Here is a 15832-nt window from a genome sequence, read left to right as displayed (position 1 = left end):
CGAGTTAATCCCTGATACAAAAAAAGGCTGGGGTTGTGGCTCAGTGATACAGCACTTGCCTAGCATGTGTGAGGGGATGCCAGTTGCTTGGGGCCAAATTTTGTGTGTGTGTGGAGGGGGAGGGACTACTGGAGATTAAACCAAGGGCACTTGACCACTGAGCCATATCCCTAGCCTTTTTTTATGAGACAGGGTCTTGCTAAGTTGCGGGGTGCCTTGCTAAGTCACGGAGGCTGGCAATTTAGCAATGCTCTCTTCAACTTGTGATCCACCCAGCCTCCGGGAGTCTTCTGGGATTACAAATGTGACCACCACCCACCACACCCCCCCCCCACACCCCGCACAGCCCAACCCTATTTTAATGAAGCCCCTTCTCAAACACTTGAGATGGGCCAGTATCCTAGGGGTAGCTGTGTCTGGTGGATGCACAGGCTCAACTCCGGGTTCTAACAAAATAATTTAATTAGAAACGGAGTTTAGGCCGTGGAGCAGAAACGGCTCTTCCCTTGGCCACCCTGTTCCCCACAACCAACCCCTCAAGGAAGCGAAGCCTCTGCAATGAATAGGCAGGGTCGCTCTGTTTGCCGCCAGGGGGCGACCCTGCACTTGGCCCACGTGGCAGAGGTAGGAGCCGCCCAGCAGGAGGAGGAGCCCGCAGGCCACAACCAAAGCACTGGGACAAGTTAGTCCGAGCTGTCCCCATCTGGGCCGCTGTCCGGCGTGGGCGGGAGCAGGGGTCTCCGGCGAGAACGCTTGACCCGGCGCGCGGGCATCAGCAGTCTCCGCTTCAGCACAGCTATGGGCAGCGGAGTGTAGTAAAGGCAGGGAACCTTTGGGGGTGAGGCCTGCTGAGAGGTGGGTGGGGAGATAACTTACCAGCCACCGTGTCCTGGCTGTCCGATGTGGGTCCCCAGTAGATGCTCTCGCCCCGGCGGAAGTTTCGGTGCAGCCGTGTGCAGAGTGTGGCTAGGGTGAGCAGCACTAGCAGGAAAGTCAGGGCCATGGCAGCCCAGGCAGCCTCCTCCGTGCGTGGGGTGGGGCCCCGGGCTACCCGGGGAGGCCCTGCTGCCCGAGGGGCTGGGGAAGCCTGATTCGGGCAGGCACAGCCTCCTGAGCTGCCTTGCCTGTTGGGTATCTGAGCATCCGTCCTGGAGCTGGCATTGCTTCCAGGCTGTCCAGGCAGCAAGGAGACAGGGGACACAGAAAGAGCATTACTCCCCTCACCTGGATTTCCTAAAGTGGGCTGCTGGGCCTTTAAGCTCCATGTAGAAGCCAAGGGAATCCTCAGGCCAGAAGGAGTGGGCTGAAGACCAAGGACAGCACGCAGCCCCCGCCTCTTGGCACTACTCAGAGAAGGCCATCTTGGGCCTCTAGATGTCACCTCTGTACCAGGAGGCCGCCAGCTCCGCAGAGCAAAGGCCAAACCTGGGGCCTAAGGGGAGAAGAGATAGTAGTCACCCCTGCCCTGTTCAGACTGACCCCACCCCCAACCAAGCCTGGGTCCAGCACCCCTCACCTGCACACACCCTCTCCTGCATAGCCTTGCTGTGCTGGGGGTTGTCACCAAAGGAGAAGGCCCAGGAAGGTTGTCAGAGTGGAACCATACATTTTTCCTCTGCTTCCTCCGCCGTTGCCTCTTTAGCCAGTGGGCAACCCAGGCTGGTTCTACCCATGCCATCTCCAGTGCCATCCCCCATACTGTCAGCACCAGGGGCTATGAAAGAGGTATCTGTTAGATGAAGGTGAGGAGAAAAAGGATGCCCCTGAATTTTCTTTTCCCTGCACATGAGGCTGCACCTTCTGCCAGAATCAGGCAACCATCTTTCATCAACCACTTACCCGATCCTGAGTGAGGCTGGAGTCAGGAGCAAGTGAGGGCTTAGCCACACAAACGTGGGCAAGGAGGACAAGCTGGAGCTTCAGCCAAGGGTGAGCACAGGGGTGGTAGAGGAAGGTGACATCCTCAGCCTGGAGGAAAGGCACAGAGATATCAAGCCAGGCCCAGGTCCTTCCCAGAGAATCACAAGTTCTCCCATCCTTGGGACCATTATAAAGCGACTCCCAGGATAGTCCAATGGTCCTTTCACTTTCAAGAGTCCAGGAAAGGGCAAAAAGCCTTGGGCCCTGGTATGTACTCCAGACTCTAAGTGTTCCTTTCATCCCTCCTCTCTACCAAGTACCACCAGTCAAAGCTGAGCTTCTAAGCTTCCAAGACTGGGCTACCCTGTTACACTCAGACCATACTCTTTAGCTATATTTCTCTGTAGCTGTAATGATACCTCTACTGATTCCCAGTCTTGACTGTAAACATCTCCCCAAATGAAGACCAAGTCTTCTATTTATTAATCCAATCTATACATTCTTCCAAGAGCAACCAAATACAAGACATGCAGACAGCAGGTGCACAATCTCAGGATGAAAATATTTCATCAATCATTATTCTTTGAATGAGTTGAACTGGTGCTCAGCACTGTGTTAGATGCTGTAGAGGATGCCAAAAGAGAACTAGATTCTGCCTGTGGGGAATTTATGAGAAACTCAGGGAAACAACTAATGCCAATGAAAGAGCAAACTAACAAAACTCGAAGTAGTTTGTTGTTAAATTAAGAGACAGGTTATGAGCACTACAGGGATTCAGAGGGAATGAAGGAAAAAAGGTAGACATGATCAGGCAAGGTCTCAGGGAGGCGACACCAGCACTGGCATGTGAAGATAGATTGCGATGGATAGCAGGAAGGTAGGGAGCTGCATACTTCAGGTCAGGAAAGTCCAGGTGTGGAGAATAAACAGGAGCAAAGGTACCACCAGTGGTGGGTAACATGACTGACCAACATGACTAAAAGGAACTAAAGACATGTAACTTAGATGAAGCTAATTTAATTAAGGCCCGAGAAGACAGGCAGGGGAGCATAGCCTTGATAAAACAGGAAATAAGGAGCCACTGATAGGTTCAGAACAATGAATGACTTAATGAAAGGGTGACCAGTGACAGCGAAGACAGGGACAGCCATGCAAGCTGAACCCACAGTCTGGAAGTCTAATCTGAGGCACATTCCTAACTGACACAACTTTGAACCTTCCAAAGTGCTATCACACAGTATTCATTCACTCCTTACAGATAGGGACAAAATTAATACCCTCTCTTCTAGAAAACTGGAGCTCAGAAAGTCAGGAGACCTCCCAGTCACACAGGGGAGTTGGGGTGGATTTTCTCCTGCTACCCTCAGAGTTCCACTTGCCACAAAGCCAGCTATTAGGCAACATTCGTGATAGCATTGCAGAGGAACTCCAGGCCTATGGTTCATTGTCTGCCCTCTGTCCTGGGATGGGGAACTGGAAACCTTGCCTCTTTCTGCAGGAAGTGGTAAGAAATGGAGCTCATGAGTAGAAAAAGCGGGGATATCTGCAGGAGTCTCAGCTGTCCCCAGGTGCAGAGATTAAGGATGGGCCGGCCCCTGCTTGTACTTACCTGCCCTGGTCTCACCTGTGTGTAGGTCACTCTTGGTAACACCTACACATGGGGAAAGAAGAGAGCTTAGAACAGCTGCCAGACTCCGTGTGCGGGATGGAGAGGGGACAGTAGGCTCCAGGCCCCGTGCTGGGGTGGAGAAATTGGTAACTGAAGACAGGAGGAACTGGCAGAGGTCCCCAAGAGTGTAACGGTGGAAAGTTCAGAGAGGCCAGCGCAGCTACCTCTTCACATCCCTTTCTCCTTCGGCCCTCCAGGGCTCCTACCTGTGGGGGCAGAGGCCACAAGCCCTCGGGACAATGGGCTCCCGCCTCCTCCACCGTCTCAGCTACCACCTGTGGATCCAAGGCGCAGAGCTGGGGCGTCGGCCTCAGCGAGGGCCCAGTTCTCTCCCTTCCCTGGCCCGGAGTTGGGGTGAGGAGGACTCCTAGTCCCCTCTCCGCGCGCCACCCTTCCAGGACGAACTTTTTTGCAAAGCGCTTCGAGAACCCGAGCCGAAGCCTGCCCAGGAGCGGGTTGCCTACCTCGCTGGGACCCAGGAATCCCGCTAGGGCTGCCAGGAGAAGCAACTTGGGCAAAGACTGAGGAGGCGCCATCCCAGCCCGGCCAGTCGCTGGGCCAGCGAGGAAACGCATAGCCCTCTCGGCCCCGGCGCCCTGGCGCCCAGGCGCCGCCCGCGCGCCCACGTAGATCCCGGGCTCGCGCGCTGTCCTTCCCCCTCCACCCCCGACCGCGCGCCCGTGCCTTGCCCCGCCCCCGCTCCGCCCCCAGCAACCAGGAGTGCGCGCACGCGTCCTACACCCGAAGCCGGAAAAGTTGTGTGTGCGAGCGCAGCTGGAGAGCGTCGAGTCGCTGGACCGGCGGAGACCACCTCCCCCTTGCTGGAGGATTCGTCTTGACGCGTCTTTGCAGCCTACCGAGTGCAGCAGTAGTGCCTGGGTGGGATCCTGGAGCGGAGTAAAGGGCGGGAAGTGGGAAAACCCGCTTAACACTCATCAAGTGTGACCTGCAGCTAGAAGAGTCAGAATCACGAAGTCCGAGCTGTCGAAGTGAGAGGATCCCGGCTCTAGAACTTCGTCTTCAACCCATTCCACTCCCGCCCTCGAAAATAAGGCCTGAATCCGGAGGAGCCTCGAAGGGTCTCAGCCCCTATTCTCCAGGAGCCCTGGAAGGCCGCAGCTAGCCCGCGAGCTGCTTTGTTCTCCACCTTCGCCCCATCCCTCTCTGATCTCGCCCAACGACGGTCTGAGACACTGGGGTGATGTGAAACAGCTGCAGACCTCTCCAGCAGCAGGGCGCTAGCTCTTCAGGATTTTGAGGAATGACGAACGAGTGTAGAGTGTGGGGCTTGAGGTGTTCCTGCCCAAAACTTTGAAATAAATTTAAAAAAAAAAAAAAGTGTTATTTCAGCTGTTCCACATATCCCTGACTTACAAGGGCCTTCTTCCCCCACCCACTTCCCGCCAGTAATTGTCAAATGTTGGACTGATGAAGGAACTCCAGTCTATCCTCGCCGTGTCCCTTCGCCCGCCTCTTTCTCGACTTACTAGGGGAGGCTTGGGCCTGTTTCTTCTTCCTGGGGAACGTTATTGAGGATTTCCTCTATGTGAGGCCAAGCTCTCAAGGAGCCTCGCTCCGGGTGGGCCGCGGTCGTCAATCGGACAGCGCCCTGCTGCCTGTAAGGGAAGGAGCAACCTCCCGCAGCAAACTCTCGTCCAGGACCGGACGGCAGCTCTGGCCCTGGCCCTCTCCAGTCGGATGCGGTATCCCCAGCCCTGCCGCGCGATTGCGCAGTTGCTGGGCCTGCGGGGCCGAGACAAGCACCGAAGTCAGAGAGCGCAGCCAAGGAAGGGAGAGAGGGTGTTCGGTGGCTCTGGGCGCAGCTGCAGCAGGCGGGCAGGAACTCTAGAGCCCTTGTCCCGAGCCGCGAGTTATTCACTTCTCGCTTTTGCAGCTCTTCAACGGCAGCCCACGAGGGCACACAGACCAGTCTCCCGTGCTAGCCACTGACTTCATAGGATGGAAGGACCGGAACAGGAGGCTCCGATGCTCGCCCCCGGCCCCCAAGTCCCAGCCTCCGGGTCTTCCCTGGTCTTTGCTACTAACACCCCAGTCCCTCCTGCTTCGCCGGCGCGCCCTCACTCCCTCCCTCTAACCCCAACTCCTTTCACCCTCTGCTTCTGCTTGTCGCAATCCCTGTACAAAGGGCTGGGGGCGGGGGTGGGGGGCGGGAGAGGGGAGCTCGACCCGAACTGGCTGCCTTTGCGGGGCTGCGACCAATCCGGAGCGCGCCCGCCCGCCGGCGCGGGAGGGCCCTGGGCAGCCGCTGGAGGCCGGGCGGAGCCGCGGGCAGAGCGGGGAGATCGCAGAGGGGACTGCCTGCCGCCCGCCGCCCGCCGCCCGCTAGAGACTCTACAGCCTCGCCATGCCGCCGTGGGGCGCCGCCCTCGCGCTGTTCCTGGCCGCGCTCGCCTTGCTCCTCCTGCTAGTACCTCGGCTCCAGAGCCTCTGGAGGCGCGCCGTCGGAGCGAGGACCCTGCCCGGGGCCCTATTTCAGGACGACCACAGGGAGGTGAAGAGCGGAGGCCCCGCAGATCAGTTCAGCGACGGACGTGAGCCGCTGCCCGGCGGGTGCAGCCTCATCTGTAAGCCGTCTGCGCTGGCTCAGTGCCTACTGCGCACCCTGAGGCGCTCGGCTGCGCTGGAGCCCGGCCCGCGCTCCTGGCTCTCTGGTCCACACCTGCAGACCCTCTGCCACTTCGTCCTGCCCGTAGGGCCCGGGCCTGAGTTGGCCCGGGAGTACCTGCAGTTGGCGGACGACGGGCTGGTGGCTCTTGACTGGGTCATAGGACCTTGCCCCCGGGGCCGCCGGATCACCAACGCTGGGGGTCTTCCAGCTGTGCTGCTGGTGATCCCCAATGCGTGGGGGCGCCTAACCCGTAATGTACTCGGCCTCTGTCTGCTTGCCCTGGAGCGTGGCTACTACCCGGTCATCTTCCACCGCCGCGGCCATCACGGCTGCCCTCTGGTCAGTCCCCGGCTACAGCCTTTCGGGGACCCGTCGGACCTCAAGGAGGCGGTCACTTACATCCGCTTCCGACACCCGGCGGCCCCCTTGTTCGCGGTGAGCGAAGGCTCAGGTTCGGCGCTGCTGCTGTCCTACCTGGGTGAGTGCGGCTCCTCTAGCTACGTGACAGGCGCCGCCTGCATCTCGCCAGTGCTGCGCTGTCGAGAATGGTTCGAGGCCGGCCTGCCCTGGCCCTACGAACGCGGGTTCCTGCTGCACCAGAAGATCGCCCTCAGCAGGTGGGTAATGAAGGCCCTAGACGGGCAGGGCAGGGGGAGAATAGAGGTCTTGAGCAGGCCGGGTGGAGGGGTGTTCTGCCTGGTATGGGAATAGGTGTGGGCCAGTTTGGGCAAAGTTCTTACACATGTTTCAAAGCTGTCAGAACCAGGGAAGCAAGTTTCAAAGCCACAGGTGGCCTCATGGCGTCAGTGAGTATCACTGCTAGATCAGCGACTTCTGGCCGGGGCCCATGCTACATCTCCTCCTCAGGTGTCCTAGCAACTTGAGCACCTCTCCTGTGGGTAAGCAGAGGTGATAGCCGACATTTACCACTTAGCCCATAGCGCAACAGATCAGCAAAGAGGGCTCTGAAAGCAATTCAATCCATTATCTTCCAGAATGTTTACTTACAGTCTCTGAGCCAGGAGGTGACAGAAATCAGAAACATGGCAGCATTTGATTTATTCAAATTTATTAGACTTGACAAATGTCCTAGGCATGTACTCAACATTTAATTTTACATTTTTAAAAAATATTCATTTATTTTTTAATTTTCAAAAGGAGAACAACATAACCATGAACCAACAAGAGTGATTCATGTAGATCAGCAGCTGCAAAGTTAAATGCTGGCTCTAGGGCTGGACAGGTGACAGATGAAACTTCCCACTGATAAAGCCTGAGTGATATTCCCAGTCTTTTCTAGGAGATGGCAAAATGAGATCAAAGGCATTATGGCCACAGGATGTTGTTGCAGAAAGACCTGGAATATGGTCTCAGACATGCTTAGGTTCAAACTCTGAATTTCCATGTCAGTTAACCCCTTTAAGACTCACTTTCCCCTTCAGTCAAATGGGATTAATGATCACCTCCCAATCATTAAGTGGAAAAAAGAAAAGTAAAAGGCTGGAATCGGGTAGGTGATCTCTTCCCTTTTCCCCATTTTGCCTCCTATTTGGTGAAGGTCAAACCCTGAGCTGAAAAACAGCCAGACGTGCTGCCATGGCAACTCAGAGGGCTGGTGCAGTCCAGGGGTAATGTGCTCTGATCTGGCTTAATTGCCATAGTTTCCATTCCAAAATGACCATCACCAGTGCCAACCCTGGGCACCAGCTGGAGGGCAGAGGGAAGAAAGTGTAGAGGAAAACTGTGCCTTTAGGAACTGCTCTTCCATGGAAATTTGGGACTGAAATCTCAGTGCAAACATCTTTGAATGTTTGCAGGAGATACATGTCTAAATTCAACTAGCCAAGGCTAGATGAATCACCCAAAGGACTGAACTGTCAATCCTGGCCTCCTTAGTAGGACCCAAGGCCCCCTGCAAGGAGCTAGAAATAGCAACATTGTCTCTTTCCCCAAAACAGTTGGTCTCAGGCCCCTATTTGGGAATACACTCAGTAAATTAATCACACTCCAAGTTGCTTTTTCTGCCACTTAGTACTTTCTGGGAATACCTGTCCCACGTGTTCCTGACCAAGGTCACATTGATTTGTCATCAGAAAATCATATTAGTATAAAAATATAAAAACAACTAGTGCAATAAAAATTCGATTGATTAGGGAGAAGGGTGTCACCTACTGATTTTGGATAGTCTGAGCCAGTGAGTTCTTCTAGGAGAGGTCCAAGAGGTAACAGTTCATAACAAGTTCCCTGGAGATGGCTGAAGCTGATGTTAGAACGAGAGTGGTTCATGTAGATCAGCAGCTGCAAAGTTAAATGCTGGCTCTAGGGCTGGACAGGGACTGGACAGGTAATGCCAGGAATGACAGGCCTGGCAGGCACTATGACACAGGAAGGAATAGTCAGCCCATGTAACCAGATCTTTCTATTTGCCCTGAGAGGCCAGAAATCAGCATGTTATACAATATATCCTAATTTTAATTTTATTTATTGTACCAGGGACTGAACTCAGAGGTATTTTACCACTGAACTACATCCCAAGCCCTTTTCATTCTGCATTTTGAGACAGAGTCTAAGTTGTGTAGGGCCTTGGTAAGTTGCTAAGGCTGGCTCTGAACTTGTGATCTCCTGCCTCAGTCTCCCAAGTCACTGAGATTAAAGGCATCCACCACTGTGCCTGGCTGCAATATAGCCTAATTTTAAATGGTGGCCATTAAGTGGAAATTTTTAAAAGCTCTATATAGTCAAAACGTCTCTGTGGTCAGAATCTGTCCTGTAAGCTGCTCTTCTGCAACTTCTGCTATTGCCTGGTGTTCTTCTTCTTTTTAATGTTTTTAGTTGTAGATGGACACAATACCTTTATTTATTTATCTGTATGCAGTGCTGAGGATCAAACCCAATGCCTCATGCATGCTAGGTGAGTGTTCTACCACTGAGCCACAACCCCAGCCCCTGATTCTTCTTCTTTTCCTCCTTCCCCATTTAACTTCTGCTGCCAGGTATGCCACAGCCCTGGAAGACACAGTGGACACCAGCAAGCTGTTCAGGAGCCGCTCCCTGCGGGAGTTTGAGGAGACCCTCTTCTGCCACACCAAGAGTTTCCCCATTAGCTGGGATACCTATTGGGACCGCAATGACCCTCTCCGGGATGTGGACGAGGCAGCCGTGCCTGTACTGTGCATCTGCAGTGCTGATGACCCTGTGTGTGGGCCCCCAGACCACACTCTGCCCACCGAACTCTTCCACAGCAACCCTTACTTCTTCTTGCTGCTTAGTCGCCATGGAGGCCACTGTGGCTTCCTGCGGCAGGAGCCCTTACCAGCCTGGAGCCACGATGTCATCTTGGAGTCCTTTAGGGCCTTGACTGAGTTCTTCCGAATGGAAGAAAAAATGAAAGGGCTGAACAGGCGCCGAACATCATTCCTAGGGGGCCGGCGTCGCTGGGGAGCCCTGCAAAAGAGGGAGGTCTCTCCCTCTTACAATCTGGAGGAGATCTTTAGCTGGAAAAGATCATATACAAGGTAAGGCCAGGGCAGGAAAGCCTCTGGTCCTGAAAGGAAGAACAGAGTGGGGCATGGTGGAGTCGAGAAAAGATGGTAAGGACTGAACAGGGCAGCTCTTTGCTCCTAATTCTGTCCTTTGTCTTTTTAACTGGTCTGTGGAAAGAAATGGAACTTCCAGCAAGCCTGCGCTCACTACCATGAGCAGAACTGCTGCCCAGGCTCTGAGAAACATATTTTTGCTCCTCCTGGCCAGTGCTAGTCAACTTCATAAGCACCTTTGAAGCCATGGACTCTGCTCCTTCCTAGCCATGACTACACAGAAGATGAGTTGTTGCATGTCATTGGGCCACTCTGTCCCACATAAATAATCAGCTTAGTGACTGATTTTTGAGTTGGAGCCACTTGATGTAGAAAGGACAGGATGTTTGTGTCTCGGTCCCACTTCCCTCATGTGCTCTGTGGTTGTGGCTCTGCTCTGACTTCATGCATCAGCAGCTGGGGAAAGAGGCTCCCAGAGTTGCTTGGCTGTTTCAGGCTGGCCTGAGTCTGAGGAGTCAGCAGAGGCAGGAAGTGCTGTGCTAACATTGGCATTGGCCAGGGTAGGCAAGGGTGAGAATGTGAAGTCCTGTTCCTGCGTGCTGAGGTCCAGTCTCTGAGAGGAGTTCCACAAATTTCTTCTGGGAATGGGGCTGATCTGGGGATCCAGCCTAAGCCTTCAAGTCTCACTAGAGTGATCCCACAGGCATTTTAGGAATAGAAAGTGCTCTCACCCCCTGGTCTCAAGGCTCCACTAGACCGTGGGTTAAGTAGCCAGACACTTGGGCACCTCAGATGCTCCCTCCAATTCTATTTCAGGGGATTCCTCCAGAGAGTCCCAGCCTAAGCTGTTTTTCTCCTGAGATGTGGGCTTTCTCTAAGTCAGTGGATAGCATAAACCTTATAACTTCGGATTTCTGGTTAGGTACTCCCTTTTCTGACTCTGGTAGCCTCTCCTTTTCTAGAACCAGGAGAGACATCTGGAACCAGAGGAAACAAAGCACCAAGAGGTTGACTAGAGCTGACTCTGCAGTGATTTATGAGTGTTTCCCATTACCAGGCTTTGTCTGCTCAATTATTCAAAAGGCCATCCATGTAAAGGCAGAAGAGCTTCTTTCTGAACCTGACTACTCTTAAGTGGGTGTTTGATTTTATGAGAACAATGCTGAAGACCAGAGTAAAATAAGATATGGCATGCAGACCGATCTACATATCTTGGTTTTGATTAGGCCATTAAAATTTTGTTGACTACAGGAGATTTGGTTCCATGAGTTGTTAAGATTCATAAGCATTTCCCAAAATTTTATTGATTGATTGACTGATTTTGCAGGGCTGGGGATTGAACCTAGGACTTCACACATGGCAAGTACTCTATCACTGAGCCATGCCTCTAGCCCAATTTTATTTTATAAATGGAAAGAGGGCATCTGTTTGACCTCACAAACAGCAAAACAATTTTAAAGAGATGTTTATGCCAAAAGCCACAACCCAAAGCTTGGTATGAGTTATTCCTAGGGCCCTGATACCATGTATGGATAATCTTGTTCGAGTCTTATTCTTTTAGAATAAGAAAAGACTCTGAATTCCAAGAATCTAAACTGAAATACAACTCAATTGTCCAATGCACAATATTCTGTTGTGAAAAAATGATCACCCTCCTTCCTACTCCTTGCTCCTCCTCCTTCACACTCCTTTTTTTTTTTCCCACATTCATTCACCATATCTAAGCAAGAGATATAAGAAACTGAATATAAAGAGTCAGTATGTCGTTGGTGAACCGCAGCCTTGGTAAAGGGTTGCTAAGGGAGAATTACTGACAGCTGGTACATTGGGGATTTCAGTTAATTAGGGTCCTGGAGTCCCATATGCCTTTGGACCAACCATTAAGGCTGCAAAATGGGAAGCAGCCAAATGGTTTTTAAACCTTAAGGCTTAATGATTCCCTGGTGGCAAAAATCTGGGTAGTTTCTCTAGACCAAAAAGCACAGGATTCTGATTCTGATTCATCAAGAGAATTAGTTTTCCTTTCTCTTTAATTTTTAAAAAAATTATCTAGGTTTTTTCTTCTTTTTTTCTTTCTTTTCCTTTTATATAGGCAAGAAAGCTTACAGAGGAGAGGAATGTACATACTTTGCATTTACAATTATTATAATTTTTGGTGGTACTAGGGATTGAACCCAGGAGCACACCCTCTCTGAGATACACCCCCAGCCTTTTAAGTAAGTAATTTATTTATTGAGACAGAGTCTTGCTAAGTTGCTGAAGCTGGCCTCAAAATTGTAATTCTGGGCTGGACTTGTGGTAGAGTGCTTGCCCACCATGTGTGAGGCACTGAGTTTGATCCTCAGCACCACATTAAAATAAATAAATAAATAAAGGTATTGTGTCCATCTACAACTAAAAAAAATATTAAAACCCTTGTGATCCTTCTGCTTTAGCCTTCAAGTTGCTAGAATTACAGGTGTGTATCACCTATGCCCACTCCTACAGTTTTTTAGTTTTAGATTCTGTCCCCTGCCCCCAGCGTTGGGGATTGAAACCAGAACCTCACATATGCTAGACAAGTGCTCTACCACTGTACAGTTACAGTCTTTAAGTTCTCAGAGGAATGTCAGAATAGCTCTAGTTCAGGTTCCATTAGTTCCCTAGGACCCTAAGCCCCAGTTACCTAAATCCTAAAACATATTTCCTCTATGTCCCTCAGGCCAGATGTGCTCACTGCATATCCCAGGAAGCTATTTCTCTCATCTCTGCCCATCACTGCTTGAAGACTAAAGCTGAAAAGTTCATTATTGCCAAGAAAGTATAGTTCCTGTTCAAGCAGGAAAGGTTTGGGTGACCCTGTCATTTAGCCAGATTGGCTGTTTTGGTAAATAACTAATCAAGTGAATTTGGAGGAGACCCAGGCACACTATTCTGAGGAGGTGTAGTCCCTTGAACAAATGGCAGGTTCTGAGTTTAAGGAAGCAAAACAATAAAACAAATCTCTAAGAATTACCACTGAAGGGACTGGGGTTATAGCTCAGTGGTAGAGAACTTGCCTATTATATGTGAGCCCAATCCACAGCACCACCAAAAAAAAAAAAAAAAGTACCACTGAATTGGTATTTTCATGTGTTGAGTCTTTAGAGATCCTCTCAGGTCTTCTTGCTTGCCTCCCTTTTGGCCTCTTTAACATCTTCAAATGATAAAGGAAAAAGCAGCTGATGACTTAAGAGAGACATTATCTCAGAAGTAGAAACCAAGTCCTGTTTCCACTTGGGGATCAGAATGTAGGAAGCAGACAACTGCCCCTGAAGGTTACTTTCAGTTCTGCTAAGTTCTCACCTCTGATATCAAGACTGTGCTAAGGTATAATTTCTCCTGAAGATTTAGTTTATGTACTTATATATAGGTTTCCAGAGTGGTTTGGCTGGCAACAATAGTATGAAAAACAAAGCACCAAATTCTCTTTCAGAAGGCATCATCTGTTTTGAATGAAGATATCCTTTCTAAGACTTGAATACTGTAAGAAAAGTGGTCTTGATGCAGGAAGTATCATCTTGTCTTTATGTATAACCTCAAAACCACCCAAGTCAGAAACTCTGTGGTACTCATCTTCCATCCAAACCACAAGATCCTTTGTCAGTCAGAAACCTTTAGTAATGCCAAGTTATCATCTCTTAGAAATGAACTTTAGCATGAATTTCTCTTCCTGCTTCAACAAGCAAATACATCTGGCCACTTCAGTGGAACTTCCTACCACCACCAGTAGAGATCTATAATTCTACAGTCAAGCATAAAAGCAACATCAGAAGTTGTTTGCACTTGTTATCACAATGTATAAAGATTATTTTTAGGAAGGCTTGAGTTCTACACTCAGTGGGAGGATCTGAGTGCCCAGAAATGGAATCAATGTCTTCAGAAAGCAAATCTACATGTTGGGATATTCCAGTTAGACCACCCTTGGCATTCACCTTGGAGAAAATGTGTGCCAAGAAGTGAGGGTGGCCTGGATCAGATACAAGATCTTTGCTCAGGGCTGGGGTGTAGCGCAGTGGTAAAGTGCTTGCCTAGCATGCTTGAGGCCTTGGATTCAATCCCCAGGACCATGGGGGACAAAGGGACAAGGTGTTTTCTCATCTGAGTCTGAATTGAAAGCTCGGTGAGTTGTGAAGACTTCTGGTTGTTTTTTGGGTTTTAGAATCAAGAGACCACAGACCTGACCTGGATACTGGAAGCTGGGAAAATACAATAAAGATTTTAATTAAAAACAACCCTATCGGGGCTGGGGATGTGGCTCAAGCGGTAACACACTCGCCTGGCATGTGTGGGACGCTGGGTTTGATCCTCAGCACCACATAAAAAAATAAAGATGTTGTGTCCACCGAAAACTAAAAAATAAATACTAAACAACAACAACAAAACAAAACCCTACCAAAGTGACCATTTTTTAATGATACCAGTAGCTGGGGATAGTGGTACAGGCCTATAATCCCAGTGACATGGGAGGCTGAGGCAAGAGGCTCACAAGTTTAAAGCCAGGCAACTTAGTGAGACCTTGTCTCAGACAAACAAAATAACCCAAAACACTAAAAAAGGACTGGGGATGTCTCTCAGAAGTAGAGTGCCTCTGGGTTCAATCCCCAGTACAAAAAATGATATCCATTTTTTTGAGTAATTTTGCTCTAATCACAACTATCCTGGAAGAGCTAAAGTTCTTAAGGTAAAATGGAATTTCATCAAAACAATGAAAGACATTAATGAATCAAAAGCAAGTCTCCAGGCTGGGGTTGTAGCTTAGTTGGTAGTGCATTTGCCTTGCATATGTGAGGCCCTGGGTTCGATCCTCAGCAACATAAAAATAAATAAATAAATAAAATAAAGGTATTGTGTCGACAACTTAAAAAAACCAGCAAGTCTCTCTGACCCTCTTGCCTTCCCTGATAATAAGGCAAGCTTGCCCTGTGTTTATCACTAGTGCGGTTTAACAAACTTGTTTGCCTCTGAATAGTAAATAAACTGCAGTCTCCCTGCAACACCAGAATGTTATTTCTTAAATCTTCATAGACAAATATGTGTTGTTTGTCTTCCGAAGTCCTCTGTGTACTGAGCCATGCTTACCTGCTGTGGAGTTTAACAGAGCCTCTCCCACATTGTGCACTCCCTGATTGTTGCCTCACTTCTGTGGATCTAGCCTGGCCTATGAGCACTAACTAGCAGCAGCTCTGTTTATTCAACAACCAGGCCTCCTGCTCTGGCTAATAATTTCTCAGCAGGTTTTAAACTCCCTGAACATCAAGGATACCTACATAGATTTTCAGTGGGTGATTCGTTTGTGTGTAGGACAGAATACTAAGGTAGTAACTTGGGAGATGTGGATTCTAGTTTCTACTTCATCAAGGGCTTAAATGACCCTAGGACAGTCATTTTATTAATTGTTCCATCTGAAAAGACAGAGCAAATATAAGCCTTAATTTATAAGGTTTGGGGCTGGGGATGTGGCTCAAGCAGTAGCACGCTGGAGTGGCATGCGTGCGGCCCGGGTTCGATCCTTAGCACCACATATAAACAAAGATGTTGTGTCTGCTGAGAACTAAAAAAGAAATAAATATTTTAAAAAAAATCAATAATTTATAAGGTTTGCCAAGATATAATGATAGTGAAAGCATTGTAAATACCATTCTCCAATGCTATTTAAATCCTCAACCAGAGCTTGAAGACCTCTATGATAAAGAGGAATCTGCCTCCTGATCAGATTCTTATTCTCTAATCAATACCTTCCAAGTTCAGGAAGGTCAGTAACTCATTCCACTGCAAAGTTGGGAAGGCCCCGGAAGGGCAGCACTTTTGAGCCTCATGAGCTGGATTCTGTGTTGCCCAAATGAGGACAAATTTTTCCTCTTCCATCCAGAACACAATAGCCTACTTCATTATCTGGGTGAAGAGAAGTTGAGACAATTAGACGAGAACATTCTTGTCTATATCAAGTACTTCACTCTTATGCATATTTTACTCACTTTTATAATCCCAACATTGTGCCCAATAGTCACTAACTTGAAATACAACTTTTTTATTTTTACTACCAGGGATGAACCCATGGGCTTTTAACATTGATCCCCAGCTCTTTTTTTTTTTTTTTTTTTTAATTTTGAGACAGGG

The 15832-nt window shown here is 49.7% G+C and overlaps 3 protein-coding genes across 7 annotated transcripts; 1 reads left to right on the top strand and 2 right to left on the bottom strand.

Moving 5' to 3' along the window:
• Positions 1-444: 444 nt before the first annotated feature.
• Tp53i13 (tumor protein p53 inducible protein 13) lies at positions 445-4175 on the bottom strand. Of its 5 annotated transcripts, none has more exons than XM_076869283.1 (7): positions 3736-4175; positions 3470-3511; positions 1840-1968; positions 1517-1714; positions 1225-1432; positions 877-981; positions 445-796 (listed from the first exon to the last, which is right to left on the bottom strand). In XM_076869283.1, exons 1-7 carry the CDS (start codon positions 4102-4104, stop codon positions 684-686), a joined length of 1164 nt encoding a protein of 387 aa, XP_076725398.1. In that variant the 5' UTR covers positions 4105-4175; the 3' UTR covers positions 445-683. The 5 variants fall into 5 exon arrangements, with proteins under 5 accessions (XP_076725398.1, XP_076725397.1, XP_076725396.1 ...); XM_076869282.1 differs by having other exon boundaries at positions 877-1432; positions 3736-3804; positions 3994-4175; XM_076869281.1 differs by having other exon boundaries at positions 877-1432.
• An 89-nt stretch (positions 4176-4264) lies between these two features.
• LOC143410503 (uncharacterized) lies at positions 4265-5896 on the bottom strand. Its single transcript, XM_076871377.1, has 4 exons — positions 5886-5896; positions 5017-5460; positions 4750-4838; positions 4265-4416 (listed from the first exon to the last, which is right to left on the bottom strand). The coding sequence occupies exons 1-4, from the start codon at positions 5894-5896 to the stop codon at positions 4265-4267; spliced, it is 696 nt and encodes a 231-aa protein (XP_076727492.1).
• On the top strand, positions 5725-14102 carry Abhd15 (abhydrolase domain containing 15). The gene is made up of 2 exons (XM_076869286.1): positions 5725-6775; positions 9152-14102. Exons 1-2 carry the CDS (start codon positions 5895-5897, stop codon positions 9675-9677), a joined length of 1407 nt encoding a protein of 468 aa, XP_076725401.1. The 5' UTR covers positions 5725-5894; the 3' UTR covers positions 9678-14102.
• The last annotated feature ends 1730 nt before the right edge of the window (positions 14103-15832 follow it).

The sequence above is a fragment of the Callospermophilus lateralis genome, chromosome 11 (genome assembly GCF_048772815.1).
Source record: "Callospermophilus lateralis isolate mCalLat2 chromosome 11, mCalLat2.hap1, whole genome shotgun sequence".
Taxonomy (NCBI): domain Eukaryota; kingdom Metazoa; phylum Chordata; class Mammalia; order Rodentia; family Sciuridae; genus Callospermophilus; species Callospermophilus lateralis.
This window is presented reverse-complemented; position numbering and strand designations above follow the sequence as displayed.